Here is a 22,615-nt window from a genome sequence, read left to right on the forward strand (position 1 = left end):
AATTAGCCATTTCTATTTATTGAAACCATGATATATGAGCTGATATTAAATAATCTTCAATTCTGGGTCCTGTGAAAATTCCTAGAAAAAGCTAATAATTTAAGTGCTATTGCTTTGTGGCCTACTTAATTTTTGAGCTTTGACTTCAAAATAGTAAATTAAGGTGAAATTCACAGCACTGGTTCTTTAGTTGGAATATTTCACAGTTGATGCACCACACTAAAAAACTGTTGTACAGAAGTGTAGTATAATTTTTACATTCATCAGCTGAGATTTTCAAAAGATTTCTGCATGTTTGTAATTAGAACACTTGATTGAGAACGTTTTATATTAGTTCGGTACTCTACTACTGGCAGTGCAACTAATACAGCCATGTGACTTTAATAACATATCGCCACAGGGATTTTCTTTTGGGGGGTGGGAGTGTGAGCTGGAATAAACTGATCGTAAAGCTAGAAATAGGTCACAGTAATAAATAAAGGCCCTTACAATTGCTATTATCTAAAACGCAAAACTTAAGCTAGAAAACCAAACAAAACCACAAACACAAGAAAAAATTTTGAAGCACTAGATATTTTTTCAATAGAGCAACACGTTACAAGACGATAGGAGAGATCTGTTAAAATTAAGAGGAGATTAGAATGGTTGGAAGCAGGGCATTTCTATGAATTGGGAAGTCTAAAACAAGAGCCATATATTCAAAATTAAACATAAGCAATTTAGGCCAGTGAGCAAGAGAAACCTCCTTAGAGAGAGATGCAGAACGCAGAATTAGTGGTTAAGGCAGAATTAATGTCAACATTCAAGATTTGATTGGATAGACAAAGGTAAGAAAAGGGCTTGAAGGCATATGGAAGCAAGGCGGGTAAGTATGATTGGAGCTATTTGCTTGTTTGAAGGGTAAACACCAACATGGACTGGCTGGGTTAAATGACCTACTTCTGTATTGTTAACTTTTACATATTTAGAAATATTTCATTACAGAGAACTCCAATTTCTTAAATGTAAGATTTCCTGGATTCTAGTGAGAGAATATTTTAAGTTCATCCCTGCCTTTTAATTGTTTTTCAAATGCCTCTTTAAGTTACATAAATTCACAAAAGCAAAAGAAAGAAAACAAATGCACAAACAACCTGACTGTAACCTCCAAGATACATTCAGTAGAAGGCTTAAGATGTCCAATGACTTAAGCAACGCCTATCTTCAAATCCCCAATGGCCCCTTTGATCAAAGCAAACCATTACAAGCAAATGCACTTAACTACATTATTGACAAAAAGTCCTCTCAGGAGACTTATGTCAGATGTGTGACAAAGTTTTTATCTTATTTGAACCCAGCTACTTCTTTACATATTTTTGTTTAACAATACAAGGTTATACTCCTCCACCTCCCTTTTGGAATGATAGAATCTAAGAAAAAATATCAAAATACCAACACACACTTTCACTATGCTAACAAACTCTGCTTTTTTTTGACCCAGTATCATACCATCACAATCTGAATTATCATAATGCTTCATGTTTATTTTACATTATATAGACATTAAATTATCTAGAACGACAGTGTTTTTCAAACGAATTTAAAATAGTCTGACTTCACAGCAATTTCAGCAACAAAACTAATTTTAGATTTTGCCTAGAAAAAAAAGGCTTTCAAAAGGATCTTCCTATATTGACATTACACAATAGTCAATTGAAGGGAATTCTAATATGCATTTTAGCTGCTGTAAATTCTAAAACTAGCCTTCAACCAATTATGATCCTAACAGGACCTTCTAAGTTTCTAATTCAATTTGCAAAAGATTATAGCCTAGAAATTCAGGAGTATCCATTTTTGAATGGTAGAGTCAGATGATATGCATCTCTGATTTCTATTCACCTAAAAATGGTGTTTTGGGTAGAGACCATGCAGAAGTGGACATAAACAGAAAGCAATCAGTAGCTTGGGGAGGGGGATTAGGGGTTCAAGCCTAAATACCCTTTCTGTACTCTTGCAAATAGCCAGGCAGTGAAGGTTAGACCTGAAACTTAATCTTTATACACTAGGCTTTTATTTAGAGACACACATTACAAACATGCACCATCAAACCCTTCAACCACGTTTCAGTCTGCTCCTATGTATAGCTAACGTCCACCACCTGAATACAATTAAACACTCAATTAATATACAGTTAACACTTTTAAGTATTAATTATTGCCAACCAGCCGCTCTGATACTGAAAATAAAATATTATGCCCATGGAGTCTCATTCCTTTAGATTTTAATTGTGGAGATTTTTTCAAAAGTAACATTTTATTTTTCTTAAATTTTTCCTTTGTCTTTTTATTCTCTCTTGTAATTCAGTCTTAACTTATTTCTCTTTCTGTATTTGATTCAACATTGAATTTACCTGCTCCAATTTACACTCATTCTCAGTCCTCTTCCTCTTTATTTCTCAATCCTTCAATCTGATTGGTTCAGGAGACACACAGTTGCATTCCCTATTCACTCAAGTTCCGGATCCCATTTTCCTCATTATAACGTTATAAACTCATGCATTCAGTGTAAAAAATTTAAAAACTTCAATGTGCAAGGGATGTCTAACAGAGATGCTGTTAGATGCTCTATGGCAGCAACATTTGGCCCAAAGTATCTTCAAACTCCAAACAACAATGAATGCGTATAAACATTTCATTTTGTTTAAACATACTTAAGGGGGTAAGTGACTGATCAAAAACTATATTAAAACACTTGATGGAGACAGTTTTGTGAAACTTTGAGCTTGTGTTTGGTTATATGTTAAGGAGATAATTATTATTATGCCCTGTGAACTAGCTCCCTGTTTACTAATTATGGACGTGAGATACATATAAATACACATGAGAGAACAGACAATCTGTGTATTTTGTATCAGAGAAACTTAGGAAAATTATTACCAACATACCTTGGCTAGTTTGTGCCAGAGTTCATACAGATGCTCAAAAACCAGGGCATGGATTTTAGGGCAGCGTATGCAGTTGACATCTCCCAAAATGCCCAAAATCCTTCTCCATAGCACAGCCGCTGCATCAGCATGCCAACCAGTGAGGTTTCCTCCAGCAATGATACTGCACTCATCTGCAAGGCATTCACTACTGTCTGTAGATCAAAATAATGATATGTCAAAACATATTTTATGCCATTTAAAATGTTTGGCCATGATGTATTCTAGTTCTTGCACAACAACCATGCAAGCCCCCAGTGACTACATTCATCATTAATATATTAAGAAGATGAAAGCAAATTTTTTCTATGCTAATATAATTCAGAGGAATTATTGTACAACAAGCAAAGGCAATCTATTTGTTCTGTGCCAATATGCTGTTAAACACTGGGTCACAATAGTCAAATACCCAATCCATTCTGATATGTTCTCAGTCCAAACGTCCAAAAATATAATGCAGAGAAAAGGGTATACTTAAGAGACATTGGCATGGGAACAAATGTGTTACATTTTGTTCACAACTTTGATTTCTCCCCTCTTAGCCAAAAATAATGAAATGTAATGAAACATCACATTCTGATGTTTGGTTCAAAGATATGACAGATTAAAATATATAAGACTAGAATTTACGTATCTGTGATAACATCGGGCATTATCTTTGGACCAAGCAAGCCTACATATATCTATTCATTAAGACTTGTTTCTTAGATAAGTTGAAGCATTACTGATATATATCAAAAAATTGGGATGCTGCATCCTATACCTACATTTGTGTAAAGATCTCCTGAGATATCTTCTGAAAATCTATTTTAACCAGCATCTCTTCAAAAACACAAGCGCTGTCTTCTAATCTTTCCAACTTTGGTGTCATCCTGCACTGAGAGTCTTGACTCAAGCTTGAATTCTCAGTGGAAAAAAAAATTCAAGCTGGAATCCTCTCTAATTGATTTAAAATCAATTTCAAAGCTCTGCCTATATTGATTTCTGTAAGCCTGGTGACTTCTTCTCTTTTATGAGAGACATGGGTATCCAATTTTAATTGTAAGGCTTTGAATATGCAATGTTAAACTAGCTCTAAGCACAAATCCTCAGGAGGGACAAGCAAACATTCTCCACTACAGCTGTCACATGCCAGTGTTGTTACACTGTTGCTGGCCTTATATTGTATACAGCAGTGTGGAGAGTGTGCTAAGGAGTTACCTAACACTTGTATAACTAGTTGACTCATCCCTTAGTCGTCATATTGCACCAGAAATTGGATTTTCGTTTCAATGTTGGTTTTCATGGAATATTAAAATCAAAATTAATTGATATATAATGATGATCCTGTTGCACTGCATTCATTTCTCAGCCCTATCACCTCTTTACATTAAAAAAATCATCCATGCCTTTAGCACCTGTACATTTGACCAATACCATCAAAATATAACCTACTAAAGGTTCCAACTCATCCACGACTACTGTTGTCAGCTTATCCCATACTAGGTTTTGCCATCTACACTGACTAGTACTATCGGTGGATGTGCTGTACTTAGATTTCCAGAAGGCATTTGATAAGGTGCCACATCAAAGGTTATTGCAGAAAATAAAATCTCATGGTGCAGAGGTTAACAATATTGGCGTGGATAAGGACTGGCTGGCTAGCAGGAAGCAGAGGGTGGGCATAAATGGGTCATTTTCTGGCTGGCAGGATGTAACAAGTGGTGTGCTACGGGGATTAGTAATGGAGCCTCAACTTTTTACAATTCATATAAAGGACTTGGATGGTATGGTTGCTAAATTTGCTGATTACAATAGGACAGGTAGGAAACTACGTTGTGAGGAGGACACAAGGAAGATACAAAGGGATATAAATAGGTCAAGTGAGGGGCCAATGTTCTGGCAAATGGAGTTTAACATGGGAAAATGTGAAATTGCCCATTTTGTCAGTAAGAATAAAAAGGATGCATATTATCTAAATGGCGAGAGGTTGAGGAGCTCTGAGATGCAGAGGGATCTGGGTGTCCTAGCGCATGAATCGCAAAAGGTTAGTATGCAGATGCAGCAAGTAATTAGGGAAGCTAACAGAATGTTATCGTTTATTGTGAGGGGAATTAAAAACAAAAGTAGACGTTATGCTTCAGTCATACAGGGCATTGGTGGGGCCACATCTGTATACTGTACTGGTCTCCATATTTAAGGAAGGATGTAAATGCATTGGAAGCAGTTTAGAGGTTTACTAGACCAATACCTGGAATATGAGGGTTGTCTTATGAGGAAAGGTTGGACAGACTAGGCTTGTATCTGCTGGAGTTTAGAAGAGTAAGAGGCAACTTGGATACAACTTAAGATCCTGAGGGATCAAGACAGGGTGAATGTTGAAAGGACATTTTCTCTTGTGAGAGAATGAATCTGGAACTAGGGGTCACTGTTTAAAAATAAGGAGTCACCCATTTAAGACAGAGATGATGAGAAATTTTTTCTGAGGATCGTAAGTCTTTAGAACTCTCTTCCTCAAAATGCAGTGGAAGCGGTCTTAGAATATTTTTAAGGAAGAACTGGACAGGTTCTTGATAAGTAAGAGGGTGAAAGGTTATCAGGCATGGGTGGGGCTGTGGAGTTGAAGTTACAAACAAATCAAGCTACGATCTTATTGAATGGCAGAGCAGGCTCAAGGGCTGAGTGGCCTACTCCTGCTCCTAATTTGTATCCCATCCTCTTCTACCTACACAACTTCCTGCCTCACTCATCCTTTTCAAAATTCTGACCTTCCTTTATAAATCTCTTTATAGCCTCACTGTTTGAACTCTGGTTTCTCTCCCTCTGCTTCACCACTGGTGACATTCTCTTCCAAAACTCACCATTTTTCCACATCTTTACATTTGAACTCTCCTCAAATCCTATCCCTTCAAACATCACTTCAGTCCCCTCACCAACTCTAACTTCCACTCATGCTACCTCCCTTTCTAATCTTTCTGGCATGTGCTGGATAAGCACAAATTGTTACATGCATTAACAGATAATTCATTTCACCTTGTGGCGTTTGTGAACACATTAGACTTCCAGTTCTTTGTACATAGGTAACAATGTCATCTTGTTTCCTATGGAAGCAGCAATTATGCAATGTGATTCAGTGAAAGAGATTTAAGCAGTTATTCAAAATGTTTGAGCTGCATTTCTTCTCAGGCCAGAATTATTTGTGTAGGTCTTCCTTTTTGCAATTCTATGAATGAGATCGAATCAGGTCATAATGCTCATGGTGCTTTTATTAGATATACTAGGACTGGAAAGTTCTGTAACCCTCTATACTTACCCTCCAATGTCTTTATACCCAGCAGCGCCATGTAATTTTCAAATTTTCATCCTCTCAGTGCATTTGTCTGCCCCCAAAACCCATTCCTTCCTATTTTGCTGATTGCTTGGAGTTCTAATAATCAACACCGAGGCATTATCTAATATAAATTCTATAATTTGCTATTTTGATGCCAATTACTGGCCTGAATGGCCTCCACAGGTTTTTTAGTGCTTAGTCCTGGTTGAAGATCTCTGTAGAATAACCTTTGTCTATATGCACTTTACATTTTGGTGTGGATTAATTTAGCCTTGATTCAATTGTTTTAACACTAAAAAAGATGTACATTTGTAGTGTGATAATGGCTTTTCCTCTTTTAATTTTTCTCAATTTTCGTTTTTGTCGCGAGCCTGAGTACATCCCATGTGCACTGTAGCTATCAATTAATTCATGAATTCCAAAAAAGTTTCAGAGATAACTGACTATACATTACAATCCCTGCCCTACACTAAGCAGGGCCATTAGTGTTTATTCCAATAGGGACAAAGTCAAAGCTGAGATACATTCTTGGCTAGACCAAATATATGTAAGCAATGTTCCCACATACACACATGAACAATACATCGTGAACATTCATCTCAATAAAAGGGATAATGTTTCAATAACCAAATTAGCTTACTAATTTCCAAAATTAAACATTGTACAAAAATGCTGAATTTTAAAGCGTGAGTTAACATTTGAAATCTAAAATACTAAAAAAATGCTATTTTTTTAAGAGGCCAAATTACATTTTGGGTGAAACCTATGCAACACAAGATTTTAAAACCAGATTTACAAAGAGCACTGACATCAACAACTTCACATTAAATTAACAAAATGATGACATGGTGACAACATAGAGTGGCAACTTTTCATTTTCACCGACAGGGTGCACTGTGAGAGGATGAAAATATAAAAATTATATGAGGCTGCTGGATAGTAATTTGGTGAAGCAGCTCACCTGCAATTTATGAAACCCACTCAATTTTTACTCCACTGATTTCAACAGAATAAAATTTGGTCAGATTCTATAAAGGACAAGTAATCCTGTCTGTTAGAGCACCTCCCTGCTGAAAATTAAAATCAACCCCATAGCTTAGAAAAATTGAGGGGTGCTCTTGTCAAATGTCTTTGTAAAGGTCTACCCAACAGAAATTCTGATCAACATTTTCATGGAACTACAAATTTTAAGAAAACTTAAATTAATTTTGAAGATACCAGACATTAGCAGCTTCAGAAAATGTTATAGTTTTAAATATGTGGATTTGAATCTAGCATCCCCTACTGGATATTTCCTGCTGCATCAGGATTACTGTTTCAGTTGTACATATTTTCAGGTGTGTTTCAAACTAAAATATAAAGCAGTCTTAATTTAAACCTTTTAAATATATTTATTAATGTACTTATATTTTATTATATGCCCTGTTTCATTGTTAAAAAAAACTAGCTTCGATAGAACACTGGCCAATTACACCCGATCATATGTATTTCAACTATGCTTTTAACCACCCCTTCTCCTCCAAAAAGACGTCAGTTCAACTAACAGACAGTTCCTCTGCACTCCTGATCAACCCTGTGGAAGTAAAACAAGAAACTGTCACTTGCACTGACTGCAATTAGTGGCATGAAAGCCTGTGACTATTTTCAGGTGGGGCACTCTGCAAGGGAGTCAGGGATCTACTGAGCCAGTTAAGCACCTATTTAGCATCTCTAATAAAACAGAAGTTTGGTGGGTCCCTTGCCCATCGAGTCAAAAAACAATTTTGTCTCGAAAATAGAATGATGATCATTTATGATCAGGGAAAGGTTACTGAGAATGGTGACTGAATGTCAGGTCTTTCAAAGAGAGTTTTGCCCAGAACTGCATTTCAAAGCTAACTGAACATTTAGGTCGTCCTTTTCCTGGGCATATAGGATGGCCCACGGTAGAGGAAGGAGGAACATCAGGCGAGAAGAATTACATGCCCAAAAGTAAGCCCATACAATTGATGGGAAATTGGGCATCAGTCAATTACTGAAACATGAGCCATGTGATCCACTCTGCCTGAATTCTCTCTCTGTATCATACACAATCTTAAGTGCCCAGATGCATGAACAGGAAAATTTATCCATTAACTCCCATTGGAAAATGTGTCCTGCTTAAGATTGTTGGACAATTTCACCAACAGGGAACACAATATGGAAACATGGCTCCCAAGAGCTGGCTTCATCTTGAAAGAGGCATCATACATTAACAAAAAAAGTGGAGGAGTTTTTTTTTAAAAACCACACAGAGATCAACATACTGAAAGTACATGCTGATAAACATGAAGTCATGTCTCTCGTTTGTATTTTTTGAACTATGCAAAAAGGAACACAGCTGAAGCAAAAGCAAAGTACATGGATTCTGGAAATGCTGACAATGTCTCAGCAGGGCTTGCAGCATCTGTGAAGAACGAAACAGAATTCGTGTTTCAGGTCAATGACTTTGCATCAACCTGAAATGTCAATTTGCCTATGCAGCAAGTTCTATTAAAGTTACCAGAAGGACAGCTGGAATTAAGATAGGCAATTGGGCTGGAAGTAGCTATGTTCATTTTGATTGTGAAACCAGTGTTGCTTTCCAATTACTCAAAATTCATTATAACAGCAAAACACGCTGAATCACTAAAATTTTTTTCCTGGAAACTTGATTAGAGTTTGCTGCAATAAATACAGAACAGTTGCAAATTCAACTTTTCAGTGATGAGCTGCTGGCCACTATTTCAGATCAAATAATTTTAATCCTATTTACTGTGACTTTAACATGCTCATCACGAGCACTGTTCCATACATGTTGCTGATATTTTGTTCCCTAAACCTGTGGACATGCTGAAACTTACATTAAGATGTATCTGATACAAACAAAGGATCAATGTTCAAAGGATAACCTCAATGTTCAATAGTTTTTTCGTTTACTTGCAGTTATGTTCATATTACAATATTAAGATTATTCATACCTGATTTAGGATTTTCAAATGTAAATCACTAAGACAATGTTAAAAAAGGAGAATAATGAGGCTATTTGCACCATTTCTTTTCAGAAAGCAGAAACTCAGTGAGCCAAATAAATTACCCCCAGATGAAAATAATATATAATCAACCAAAAAAAAAATACCCAGATCCTCAGGAATTTGCAAGACAGACTGATGTAGTTTTTCATCCAGGAGTGGAGTGGAGTCCTTGGATTCAGGTTGCATGGGGAAAGCTGATGAAAGAGTGGGTTGTGCACAAATTGCTGAGAGGGTAGGAAGGGCAGTACCAAAACCTAAGAGGGAACAGAAAAATATACACGATGGGTTTATTTAAATTAATGCACCAAATTAACATATCATCAGAATGCTTTGCAAGTTCAAGGCAAGTATCTGCCCTTAGTAGGGATGAAAACTCTATTATATTCAGCCTTAGATTGATCTACAGCTTTTTCTTCAGGATATACACAATTTTTGGGCCCTCAAAAAAAAAAAAATTCTCAATTCAGAACCAAGCTTGTACTTTCCCCTTTAGGTCACAAAAACTTTCAAAGCTCTTTGGCCTTTTCTAAAAAAAAAATGATCATTCTATTTGTTGCAATTCACATAAAATTTCAGTAAAACAAATTAATTAAATTTAAAATCAGAAGACAATTCAACAATAGTCATACTTCAAAGTTGCACTGAACACTTCTGAATAGATACACTAACAGTAAAAAGAATTAAATACTGAAGTCACTTATTGGCTCCTTTTGAAATGTGTTATTAACATCCATCTTTCCATCCATTTTCACACTGCTTCTCCTGCTGAGGGCTGCAGTGGCAGTGATGAGCAGGGCAGGCTAGACTTCCCTTTCCTCAGCCACAGATTCCAGCTCCTCCTGGGGGTTCCCAAGCATTCCCAGGCCAGCCAAGAGATGTAATCCCTCCAGCGTGTCCTGGGTCAGCCTCGAGGTCTCTGCCCAGTGGGCCGTGCCAGGTACAGCTCCATCGGGAGCCTACCAGAGGGCATCAGATGCCCGAACCACCTTAACTGCCCCTCTTGATCCAGAAGAGCAGCGACTCTACTCCAAGGCTCTCCCAGAGAGTAGGCCCAGCAACCATGGGGAGAAACCTCAATTCCGCCACTTGTACCCGCAATCTTATCCTTTCGGTCATTACCCACAGTTCATGACCATAGGTGAGGATGGGGATGTAGCTCAGCCAGTAAAGCGAGAGCTTCGTCCTAAAACTCAGTTTCTGCTTCACCACCATGGACCGGTACAGCACCCATAGAACTGCAGCTGCCATACTGATCTACTAGTCAATCTCACGCTCCCCCCCACCATCACTCATGAATAAGATCTCAAGATACTTGAATTCCTCCACTATGGGAAACTGTTCCCCCCACATCTGGAGAGAGCAACCCATTCTTTTCCGGGAGAGAACCATGACCTTAGATTTGGAGGTGCTGATCCACATCCCAGCTGTGTCATACTCAGCAGTGAAACGTTCAAGTGCCCACTGGAGATCACAGTCGGATTAGGCAAGGAGCACACCACCATCTGCAAACAGTAGAGAGGCCACCCTCAAGCCCCCAAACTGGATACTCTTTGTACCTCGGCTGCATCTTGATATCCTGTCCTTGGAAAGCACGAACATTCTTAAAGATGGGGATCACCACCCCAATCCAATGCTTCTGTCTTCACCTTCCACACAACATTGGTGAGGTGCATTAACCACGACACTCTGACATTGTCCAACGCCTTCAACATTTCCAGGCAAATCTCATCCACCCCTGCTGTCTTACTGCTACAGGTGCCCTTGACCACTGCAGCGACCTCAGCAATAGCAACAGATCCGATCTCACCAGAGGGTTCTGGCGCTGCCTCCTGTAAGGACAGCATGTCCACCAGGTTGAGGAGTTCCTCAAAGTGCTCCACCTCTTGGCGATCTCCCCAGCTGTGGTCAGCATTTCCTTACCCTTGCTAAGAAGAGCTTGGGTGATATCCCGCCGACCCCTCCTAAGGCTCCAAATAGCTTACCAGAACAACCTTGATGCCATCCAATAGTCTCCATGGTCTCTCCAAACTCCACCCAAGCCCGAGCTTTCGCTTCAGCGACCACAGCTGCATAGCCCTCCTGACCTGTCTGTACCTCTCAACCAAATCAGGAGACCCATCCACAAGCATTGCCTGGATGGCCTCCTTCTTCGATTTGACAGCCTCCCTCACCACTGATGTCCACCAGTGGGTCCTAGGGTTGGCACCACGACAGGCACCGACTGCCTTCAAGCCATAGCTTTTCACAATTGAGGTCTTGAACATGGTCCATTTGGACTCAATGTCCTTGGCCTCACCCAGGGCACAAGAGTGTAATTAACACAAAGAGCCTAAAATCCTTTAAGTTGTATCTGTAGTAAATAGCAAGATGTTTCACAATTGTGGAGTTCTCAAATTACAAGCATTATAAATTTAAGCATTTGGTGATAAAGATAGTTTTAAAATGCGTTGTGCACTGAATAGAGGGAAATTACGCTTAAAACTATCACTGATCATATCACAGGTGTAGCAATGAGTCTAATTCCAGCCATCAAGACACAAGGATAACTTTCAAACCCACAAAGAAAGAACAGTGAATGAGAGTGACCCCCAGCTTCAGAGACACATATTAAGAGCAAGATCATAGATATCTAACTTTCACAAACAACTGAAAAGGATTATGAAAAGCTATCCACAAAACATTTTACAGTCCTGGAAAATCTCAGAAACCAATGTAGTAATTGAATTCGACTATTCAGGATCATATAGCAGCAGCACTAATTAGAAATTTGTTTCAAAAAATACAGACCACATGCAATAAAGACAATATTTGACGTTCAGTCACTGGAAGCTAATAGGCCTGACAAGGGTAAAAGAACTGAAGAAATTTCAGTCTTTCAGCCTTGAAAGGAGGCAAATGGGAGGTGACCTTGTGGAAATATACAAGGTAATGAAAGTTTAGAAAAAAGACAAACCCAAAACACTACTTCAAATTAAACTATAGCAAGTGGGCAAAAAGTCATACTATTGTAAAATAAATTTAGAACTGATGTCAGGAAGTTCTCTTCACACAAAGAGATCAACACATCAAATTATTTTCTCAGTAGGGTAGTAGAGGAAAGAACTCGAATAATTTAAGAAACTGTGATGGGCAGGAGTGGGGTTAGAGGGAAACTGTAGGCTCCTTCTGCGTGGATGGGCCAAGGTGAGTTGAAAGTCTTCCTTATCCATATATATCTGAGACACAGGACTCCGTGACCAATGGGCTCTTCCCAGGGACTACACTCCGAGACAAATACCAACTGCTGCTACAGGACCATCAACTCAGTGAAAGAGGCTCTTTAGTTTGTCTGAAATTTGTTGGTGTCCCAGTTCAAAGAGTTTTCCATGACTGAGTGATGCAGATATTCACATTCCAAGCTGTAGGATTACATGCTGTGGGAGTCACTAAAGCTTGAGGCAGCAGCCATAAATGCTCAATGGGGAGCAGTCACTGTCAAAAGTCTACCTGCCATGGTATATTGTGGGCTAGAAACTGTGTTAAACCCCCTCAGATAGCATCTTTGTCATGAAATGTATATTTTAAATATGACATGTAATTGCAATTGCATTGAGACACTTCAGGATGCAACATGCTGTATGGAAAGAATTTGAACTGTACTGCACTTTGTATATTTTTAAAAAATTTATTTGGGCATAGCATGCGGGCGTCACTGATTAGGCCAGCGTTTATTGCCCATCCCTAATTACCCTCAGGGAGGTTACGGAGTGTAATTTTACAAATTTTCTGAAGTATATTTTTGGAAAAGATTTTTTGTGGTTCATCATACAAATAAGTGTTAATTTTACACACTTAAGTTAAATGACTTATAAATTTCTAATACACCTGTTAACTTGTCCAGAAAAGCATTCTTTCAACATTCAATTTGCTCCATAATTATTGTAAAAACCTCAGGTAAATTGTAATGTACAATATGTCAGTGTTCAATATGATAAAATGAATAAGCTTTAACATTTAACCAGGCATCATTTGAAATCAACTGTCTCCATATTGATTTATTCAGCGACGCAAGGCGTATTCGATTTCATATCCATTATTCTCTTATAACGCCTTGGATATCCTTCCTGGATGACAAATCATTCCACCATTTAGAAAACAATGAGGAAATAACCACTCAAATTCTCCAGCTGTTTGTGAAATTCATGAAATTGATCACAACAGTTACAATAAATTGAACTACTGCAGAAGAATCATTCATGGTCTATCCACTTTTAGTACAGATTTTCTAAATATCAGTCACCAATGCATACCACAAATGATACTGAATTCTATTTCTGAATTCACTTTTTGTAGAACAAACAGAACAACAACAGATGTTACTCATGTTCCATCGCTTTTACACTCTCGTAGTTAATTTCTTAATGAGTCATTAACAGGAAAAGGACATTATGAACACTGTTGGTGCAAATAAGGGTGTCAACTACTTGAAATTTAATTACACTAAACATTTTGCACTCATCATGAAAATGATTCTATAAATAACTGATTAACAGCTACATGTGATTCAGTATGTCTTCCTCTGACAGATGTTATTTTCTTAAACAATGGAACTCTATTTGTAATTTTCCAATCTAAAGTAACAATCTTTGAATAGGGAGCTTTGAAAGATAATGGCTAAAGTAATTTCCTCATCTAATTCATTTAAAATTCTAGCACGGAAACCATCAGGTTTTGGGGATTTTACATTTTTTAGTGCTGAATTTGAAAGGAGGCAAATGGGAGGTGACCTTGTGGAAATATACAAGGTAATGAAAGTTTAGAAAAAAGACAAACCCAAAACACTACTTCAAATTAAACTATAACAAAGGGCAAAAAGTCATACTATTGTAAAATAAATTTAGGGCTGATGTCAAGAAGTCCTCTTCACACAATGGGATCAACACATCAAATGATTTTCTCAGTAGGGTAGTAGAGAAAGGAGTTTGAATAGTGTAAGAAACAGTTGGCTGCTGTGATGGACATGAGTAGGCTTATCCTCATCAGGGCTATTAGCTTCCAATGACTGAACATCAAATATTGTCTTTACTGCATGAGGTCTGTATTTTTTGAGACAAATTTCTAATTAGTGCCTCTGCTTTATGATCCTGAATAGTCAAACTCAATTATTACATACATTTGAGATTTTCCAGGATTTTTACTTTTTCTAATACTACTTTGCTTATATTAAAGTGAGTTCCAGTTATTGATCCATTATTAGTTTCCTGAAAATGTCAGGTGTATTATTCTCCACTGTGAAGACTGATTTATGGTAGATAAACAAAGACTCAAATAAGTTGCTTACATATCTCAATGAAAATAGTACCAGCAAAACTGAGGTGGTCAAGGTGGGTAAAGCAGCAAAACCAAATTTAATATTTTCTAGAGTGCCGAAGGAAATGGTTGCATGCCATTATCTTATAAAAGACTCAAATCATAAACTGACATCTATAGATCAGTGAATTCAATCTCATTAATGAGCATTATTTGGTCCCTAATTCTATATCCTTCAATTTTCTCCAACAGTCTCCTGTGTGGTACTTTACCTTAAAAAAAAGCTTTCTGAAGGTCAGGGTGCTCGCAAATACTGTATTTTCCCTGTCTACCATATCCATCACTAGCTCAGAGAACTTCATTAAGATTTTTCAATTGCGATCATTTTTTTTTTTACAAAATGCATTCCAACTGTTTCTAACTTTTCTTTTTATGTAGATGTGTGACAATTTCTTCCTTAAAGATTTTAAAATGTTCCTTTCTACAGATATTAAGCTAATTAACTAGTAGATAATTGGATTAAGGTGTGTACTCCATCTAAATGAGAGATAAAGCACTATGGCCCAACAGGCTATATCCTAGCATCCTGAGGAAGATGAAAGAGAATATAATTGAGGCCTGGGAAATTATATTTCAAGGCTCCATTAAGTTAGGATGTGTGCTAGAGGACTGGGGAGTGGCCAATGTAGTACTTTTTGAATAACTAACATTTTTTGATCATCATTCAAGTCTGAAAAATTAGTCACAGTCCCAAATGGCATACAGTTGACATTTTATTTCATATCGCTTATATTTTTTTCACAGCAACAACTTCAAGATGAGTGGTGACAGAGTTGCATTTGATCTGATATTTCTTACAAAGTCACAAGATCACAAGAGAGCACGTCAATGCAAGGTTGAAGAATCCAGCAGGAGGAACACTGCTACGGCACAAGAGGTGGCAAGGAAGTTTAAAGCAGCCGAATCAACTGGAAACCTTAGCTGAAAGATTTAGGAGGTATATCTTTAGAGCTGACAGAAGGCCCCTACAGAGTCACTTGTCTTCAATGAAGGAAATTTGGGTCTTCACCTTCACTTCCCAGGAACCACCGTCACCTTCCGCTGGTGACCTCTGCCAGTGGCAGCAAATGGGACAGAAAAAATACGCTAGGCTCCCCAGGTTCCTCCATCTCTGCTGCCAATTACATGAAGCATGTAATTTTCCTGAGCCTTCACTTGCATGCACATATTCACTGTTGCCCGAACTCAAGCCCTCCTATCAGCCTCTTTTCAGCCAAGCCTGTCCCACGCTCAATTTCTTACTGCTCTTCACTACCCCTTTACATCCATTTTGTTCTTTTTTTAAAAAAGGAAAAAAAACCTCAAATCTGAATGAAAATTAAGAATAGAAAATAATATTACGATTGCTGAGTGCTGAGTGCAGTGTGCTAAATTTTATTATTTCGAAAGTTTTTGCCATTTACTTTACACTAGTTTTAAAGGGTTCCAGTTTTGTATCATTATTCACCTGATCAAACACTTCACAATTTTTTTTTAGTTCATCCATGGGATGTGGGCGTCCCTGGCTAGGCTAGAATTTATTGCCCACCCCTAATTTCCCTTGATAAGGTGGTAGCGACCAGCCTTCCTGAACACTGCAGTCCATGTGGTGTAGGTACACCCACAGTGCCGTTAGAGACAGAGTTCCAGGATTTTGACCCAGTGACAGTGAAGAAACGGTGATATTTTTCCAAGTCAGGATGGTGTGTGGCTTGGAGGGCAACTTCCAAGTGATGGTGTTCCCATGCATTGGCTGCCCTTCTCCTTCTAGATGGGTTTGGAAAGTGCTGTCTAAGGAGCCTTGGTGAGCTCCTGCAGTGCTTCTTATAGATGGTACACACTGCTGCCACTGGGCGCGGTGGAGGGAGTGCCAATCAAGCGGGCTGCTTTGTTCTGGATGGTGTCAAGCTTCTTGAGTGTTGTTAGGGCTGCACTGATCCAGACAAGTGGAGAGTATTCTATCACATTCCTGACTTGTGCCTTGTATACTGCGGACAGGCTTTGGGGAGTCAGTGGTGAGTTACTCGTCCCACGATTCCTAGCCTCTGACTTGATCTTGTAGTCACAGTATTTATATAGCAAGTCCAGTTCAGGTTCTGGTCAATGGTAACTCCCAGGATGTTGATAGTGGAAGATTCAGTGATGGTAATGCCATTGAATATTAAGGGGCAATGGTTAGATTCTCTCTTGTTGGAGATGGTCATTGCCTGGCACTTTTAAAAAAAAAAATTGTTCATGGGATGTGGGTGTCGCTGGCTAGGCCAGCATTTATTGCCTATCCCCAATGGTCCTTGCTCAGGGGGCATTTTAAGAGTCAAGCATTGAAGTCACATGTAGGCCAGATCAGGTGAAAGACAGAGTGAAACAGATGGGTGTTTAGAACAATCAGCAATAGTTTCATGGTCATCATCAGATTTTAATTCCAGATTTTTACTGAATTCAAATTGCACCATTCACCATCTCCCCAGAGCATTACCCTGGGTCTCTGGAGAGCAGGCTGATGGGTCAGTAATTGGCCGGGTTGGATTTGTCCTGCTTTTTGTGTACTGGACATACCTGGGCAATTTTCCACATAGTTGGGTAGATGCCAGTGTTGTAGCTGTATTGGAACAGCTTGACTAGGGACATGACAAGTTCTGGAGCAAAGTCTTCAGTACCATGCCACAAGGTTGTCAGGGCCCAGAGCCTTTGCAGTATCAAAGTGCCTTCAGCAGCTTCTTGATATCACATGGAGTGAATTGAATTGGATAAGGACTGACATCTGTGATGCTGGGAACCTCCGGAGGAGACCGTGATGAATCATCCACTCAGCACTTCTGGCTGAAGATTGTTGCAAATGCTTCAGCCTTATCTTTTGCACTGATGTGCTGGGCTCCTCCATCATTGAGGATGGGGATATTTGTGGAGTCTTCTCCTCCAATTAGTTGTTAATTGTCCACTACCATTCACGACTGGGTGTGGCAGGACTGTAGAGCTTAGGTCTGATCCGTTGGTTGTAGGATCGCTTAGCCCTGTCTATCACTTGCTGCTTACGCTGTTTGGCATGCAAGTTGTCCTAAGTTGTAGCTTCACCAGGTTGACACCTCATTTTTAGTTATGCCTGGTGCTGCTCCTGGCATGCCCTCCTGCACTCTTCATTGAACTAGTGTTGATGCCCTAGCTTGATGGTAATGATAGAGTGGGGGGTAAGCAGGGCTGTGAGGTTATAAATTGTGGATGAGTGCAATTCTGCTGCTGCTGCCCCACAGCGCCTCATGTCTGCCTAGTCTTGTGTTGCTATATCTGTTCAAAGTCTATCCAATTTAGCACGGTGGTTGTATCACACAACACGATGGAGGGTATCCTCAATAGTTACTCCAGAGGATGATGATTATTAAAGACAAAAGCATCACATTAAATTATTAGAATGATTGTGTAAAATTGGAATACTAAATTTGCAGCTCACTTGATTATTATTTTTCTTCACTTTAACTCTCTGTGCTTTTATGCAGGATTGTTAGCAGGTGAAAGTTAGCAGTCAGTCAAATGGGAAGAATGACAGAGTTAGGTACATCTCGGTCAATATAAATTTGGGTTCATTATAATAAATCAGAGTATAATTAAGGTTGATGAGTTACTGAAAGTTCATCCAAAAAAATGACAGCAAGTAAAATTACATTTACAGGACATGTATGAAAGCTGTTGGCAAGTCTTTGTATATTATAAAGTAGCTAATAAAAACTCAGCTCTAAAAAAAAACCAAGAAAATTTCACTTTGCATCATATGCTGCAGTCTGGGACTGCTCAATGGTATCCAAAGCTCTCAAAGCATCCCACGTCATCCATGCATTGCAGCAGTCCAAAACAAGAGCAGGTATAGGCTAGTGACAATAATCCCCATATTACAGAACAGCTATTTGAGGGCATGAAAGAAAGACTGGTCTGTGGATTTTATGTTCTATTTTTATGAAAACTTTTTCTTTAAAAAAAACTTTCCCTAGAGTATTCACAAGATGTCTTTCCATTCAAAATTTCATTTTGAAGTCTGTGTGTAGTTTTTTTGCCATGAAGTCTTTTAAGAACAATGCTCATTTCACACAGAAAAAAGTAAAAAGTATTTTTTGACAGTAATAGAAGATTTTGTATAACAAAGATCAAAGGCATTTGGTGACAGCATGTTTATATAAACACAACAGATATTTTCAAAATGTCTTCATGTCTTCCAAAAGCATAATTAGAATTTGCAAAGGACTTGGAATTTTAAGCTCAGAGTTGATCCCAAATGAATTTGTTTTCTTCTACTGTGGAAAATTGACAAGTAATTTGATTTTAAGTAACTGTGAACTAAAATTATCCAAATATTTCTCGAGCTTAAATTTCCAAAATGTTCACCATTCACTGAGTTTTGCACTTTTGAGCTCATCCACTTGCAATTATCATCCCACGCATCCCCATCCCCACCTCGGACAGAAAATCATGAGTTGGCTGGCACACAAGCAGAAAAGTATGAAATAAGCAGAGGAGTAGGGAAACAAATAGAGAGGAAAAGCAGAAGAGAAAGAAAAAAAAAGGGCACCGGCTGACAGTAGAAGGGGAAAGATTCAAACATGAAAAACTGAGAGAAATCTAACAGCACAAAGACAAGAAATGTAAAAAGGGAAAAGAAACTTAAGGTAAAGTCACAGGAAGGAGGGGGCCCACACACAGATCTAGCCTGGTCTCTGTAACACAAAGATAGATAAGAGAATGGTTATGGTGGATCCACATACATACATGTGCACAAACATACTTAAACACATACGCACACATGAACGTGCGTACACACGTGTGCCTGGAAGTGCCAGACAGCGATTAAGGAACAAAAAAAAAATCCCACTAGACTTCTCCTCGCTAACCCAGGAGCACTGAAGCCAACTGTATCACCTTTTTCACTGTTCCAAGTGAAATTAGCAAACTTAGCTGAGCCCTGATATCAAAGCTAAGGCTGTCCCTCTATGCCTCAACTAATGTTGAAATTCACACAGAAATCATAGAAAATAGTAGCATCCCTGAACCATTTCGTCTTAACGCTAATTGCAGTAATGAAATCGGGAGGTGCATCAATATTGGTGCATGTAACGTTGGGAACAGCAGTGTAATGGTCATGCTACAGGACTAGTAATCTAGAGGCCTGGACTAATGTTTCAGAATCATAATTCAAATTCCACCATGGCAGCTGGAGAAATTTAAATTCAATTAATTAATTAAACTAGAATAAAACGCTACAATCAGTAATGATAATCAAAAAACTACTCTCACAAAAACCCATCAGGCTTTCAGATTCAGGGAAGGAAAACCACCGTCTTTATCTGGTCTGGCCTACATGCGACTCCAGACCCACAGCAATGTAACTGACTCTTAACTGCCCTCTGAATGGCCTAGCAAGCCAATCAGTTGTATTAAACAACTGCAGAAAAGTCGAAGAGGAATAGATATATGCTGCCCTGTTGAGGCTGCAAAGTCTTCCTCGGTAACAGCTGGCCCAAAATTGAGAGCTGTCCCACAGACTAGTAAACAACAGCCTGTAATCTATAATTTCAGAATTATTCCTTTCAACTAATGTCTCAGACTCCTCCATCAACATCCCTGGGATGTTCTGGCCCACCAGTTCAGACCCACCAAAAATGGCAGTGACACAATGCTTTACAGTTATGAGTAGCAGCAGCCAGGGGAGTCTTCAATATTGACACCCATGTAGTCTCATGGCATCAGGTCAAACATGGGCAAGGGAATCTCCTGCTGATTACCACATACCACCTTCCCTCAGCAGATGAATCAGTACTCCTCCATGTTAAACACCACTTGGAAGAAGCACTACAGATTGTTCAGGTACAGATGCACCCTGGGTGGGCTGACTGAGTCCTAAAGGGCATATCTGCCAGACTGGGCCTGCAGCAGGTGATGAGATAAAGGATAAGAAGGAAAAATGCACCTGACCTCATCTTCACCAATCTACCTGTCAGAGACGCACCCATCCATGGCAGTATTGGAAAGAGTGACCATCACACAGTCCTTGCGGGGGTTAAGTTTCATCTTCACACTGAGGATACCCACCATCATATTGTGTGGCACTACCAATGTGCTAAATGGGGTAGATTGAGAACAGGTCTAGCAGTTCAAAGCTGCCATCCATGAGACACTGTGGGACATCAGCAGCAGAAGAATTGTACTCAACCACAATCTGTAACCTCATGGTCTGGCATATTCCTCACTCTATATTAGCATTATGCAAGAGTATCAACCCTGGTTCATTGAGGGATATTAGAAATTATGCAGTAGCAGCAGCAGGCTGATGTTTTTTAACCATTTTCAGCTCAATGTGCCAGGTGGATAATGCATCTCAGGCTCCTCCTAAGGTTCCCAGCAACAGAGGTGGCAGTCTTCAGCCAATTCAATTCACATCCCAAGTGATATCAAGAAATGACTGTACATAGTGGATACAACAAAGGTTATGGGCCCTGACAGCATCCCGGCTGTGGTACTGAAGACTTGTGCTCCAGCACTAGCCACGCCCCTACCCAAGCTGTTTCAGTACAGTTACAATATTGGCATCTAACCAACAATGTTGAAAGTTTCCCAGGTATGCCCTGTCCACAAATAGCAGGACAAATCTAATCTGGCCAATTACTGGCCTATTAGTCCACTCTCAATCAGAAGAGTAATGCAAAGTGTTGTTGACAGTGCAATGAAGTGCCACTTACTCATAATAATAACCTGCTCATCCTTGCTTAGTTCTTGTTCCCCCGGATCACTTTGCTCCAGACCTAAATACAACTTTGATCCAAACATGGACAAAGAACTGAACTTGAGGTGACAGTGACTGCCTTTGACATCAAGACAGCATTTGACAGTGTGGCATCAAGGAACCCTAACAAAATTGAAGTCAATGGGAATTAGGAAGAAAACTCTTCACTAGATAGACTCATACCTAGCAAAAAGGAAGATGGTTGCAGTTGTTGGGGGTGAATATCTCAGCTCTAAGGCTGCAGGAATTTATCAGGGTAGTGTCTTAGACTCATTTTCAGCCGCTTCAGCGATGATCTTGCTTTCATTTTCAGGTCAGAAGTGGGGATGTTCGCTGATGACTGCAAAATATTCAGTACAATTCGCAACATCTAAGATACTGAAGCAGTCCATGCCCACATGAGGCAAGGTCTGGATGGCCTTTGAGCTTGGGCTGTTAAGTGACAGCTAACATTCAGCCACACAATCTAACCATCTCCCCATGACATTCAATGGCATTACTATCATTGATCATCTCTCTCCTCTTTTAAGATGCTCCTAAAAACATCCTTTATTAATCAAGCATTTGGTCATTATTCCTGATTTTTCTTGGCTGGAGACATTCTACTACTCGATGTGCATGATATAAATGCAAGCTGTTGTTGTTGTTTAAGTTGTTAGCTCTGTACCGTCCTTTAGCCTTTCTTTTGCCCCATCATTGTAACAGAGTCTTCAGTTGTCATGGTCCAACTGTCTGGAATTCCCTTCCCAAACCCTTACTACACCTCATTTAAGACCCTCTATAAAACACACCTCTTTAACCAAACTCTTGGTCACCCCTCCAAACCTCTTCCCCTTTGGCTCAGTGCCCATTATCTTTGAAGAACTTTGGAATATTATTCAACATTAAAAGGTGCTATATAAATTAAGTTGTTGTACAATAATTGAATATAATGTTGAACTCAAAACAAAATATACCATGGCTAGTTTAACAGAAAATGAGCTATCCTAATTGGCATGTTTATTTTCTTCACTTTTAACAATCGCTCTTTAATCTATTTATATCTCTTAATTTCAAGTACAATCACCAGGTCTTACATCTGACAAAACAGAGACTGCCTGACAGCTCAGACCATCCTTCTTTCAGGTAAAGGAATCCAATGTTGGAGAAAGTCATTGGTACGTAGAAATTTCAGCAGAAAAATGCCATTCTACTTCAAAGCTGTTTAATTGATTGAATTG

General features: G+C 39.0%; 1 protein-coding gene across 8 annotated transcripts in view; it reads right to left on the bottom strand.

Moving 5' to 3' along the window:
* The window catches only part of ralgapa2 (Ral GTPase activating protein catalytic subunit alpha 2), a 554,472-nt gene that overhangs the window by 320,122 nt on the left and 211,735 nt on the right, over window positions 1-22,615 (bottom strand). For all 8 annotated transcript variants that reach the window (XR_005942422.1, XR_005942420.1, XR_005942421.1 and 5 more), the window contains exons 21-22: window positions 9,409-9,558; window positions 2,924-3,117 (exon numbers count right to left, since the gene is read on the bottom strand). Coding sequence is in view for 5 of the 8 variants with exons in the window: in XM_041183014.1 (XP_041038948.1) it covers window positions 2,924-3,117; window positions 9,409-9,558 (344 nt within the window). In the remaining 3 variants the exon portion in view is untranslated. The remainder of the gene's footprint in view (window positions 1-2,923; window positions 3,118-9,408; window positions 9,559-22,615) is intronic.

Source organism: Carcharodon carcharias, chromosome 2 (assembly GCF_017639515.1).
Source record: "Carcharodon carcharias isolate sCarCar2 chromosome 2, sCarCar2.pri, whole genome shotgun sequence".
Lineage (NCBI taxonomy): Eukaryota > Metazoa > Chordata > Chondrichthyes > Lamniformes > Lamnidae > Carcharodon > Carcharodon carcharias.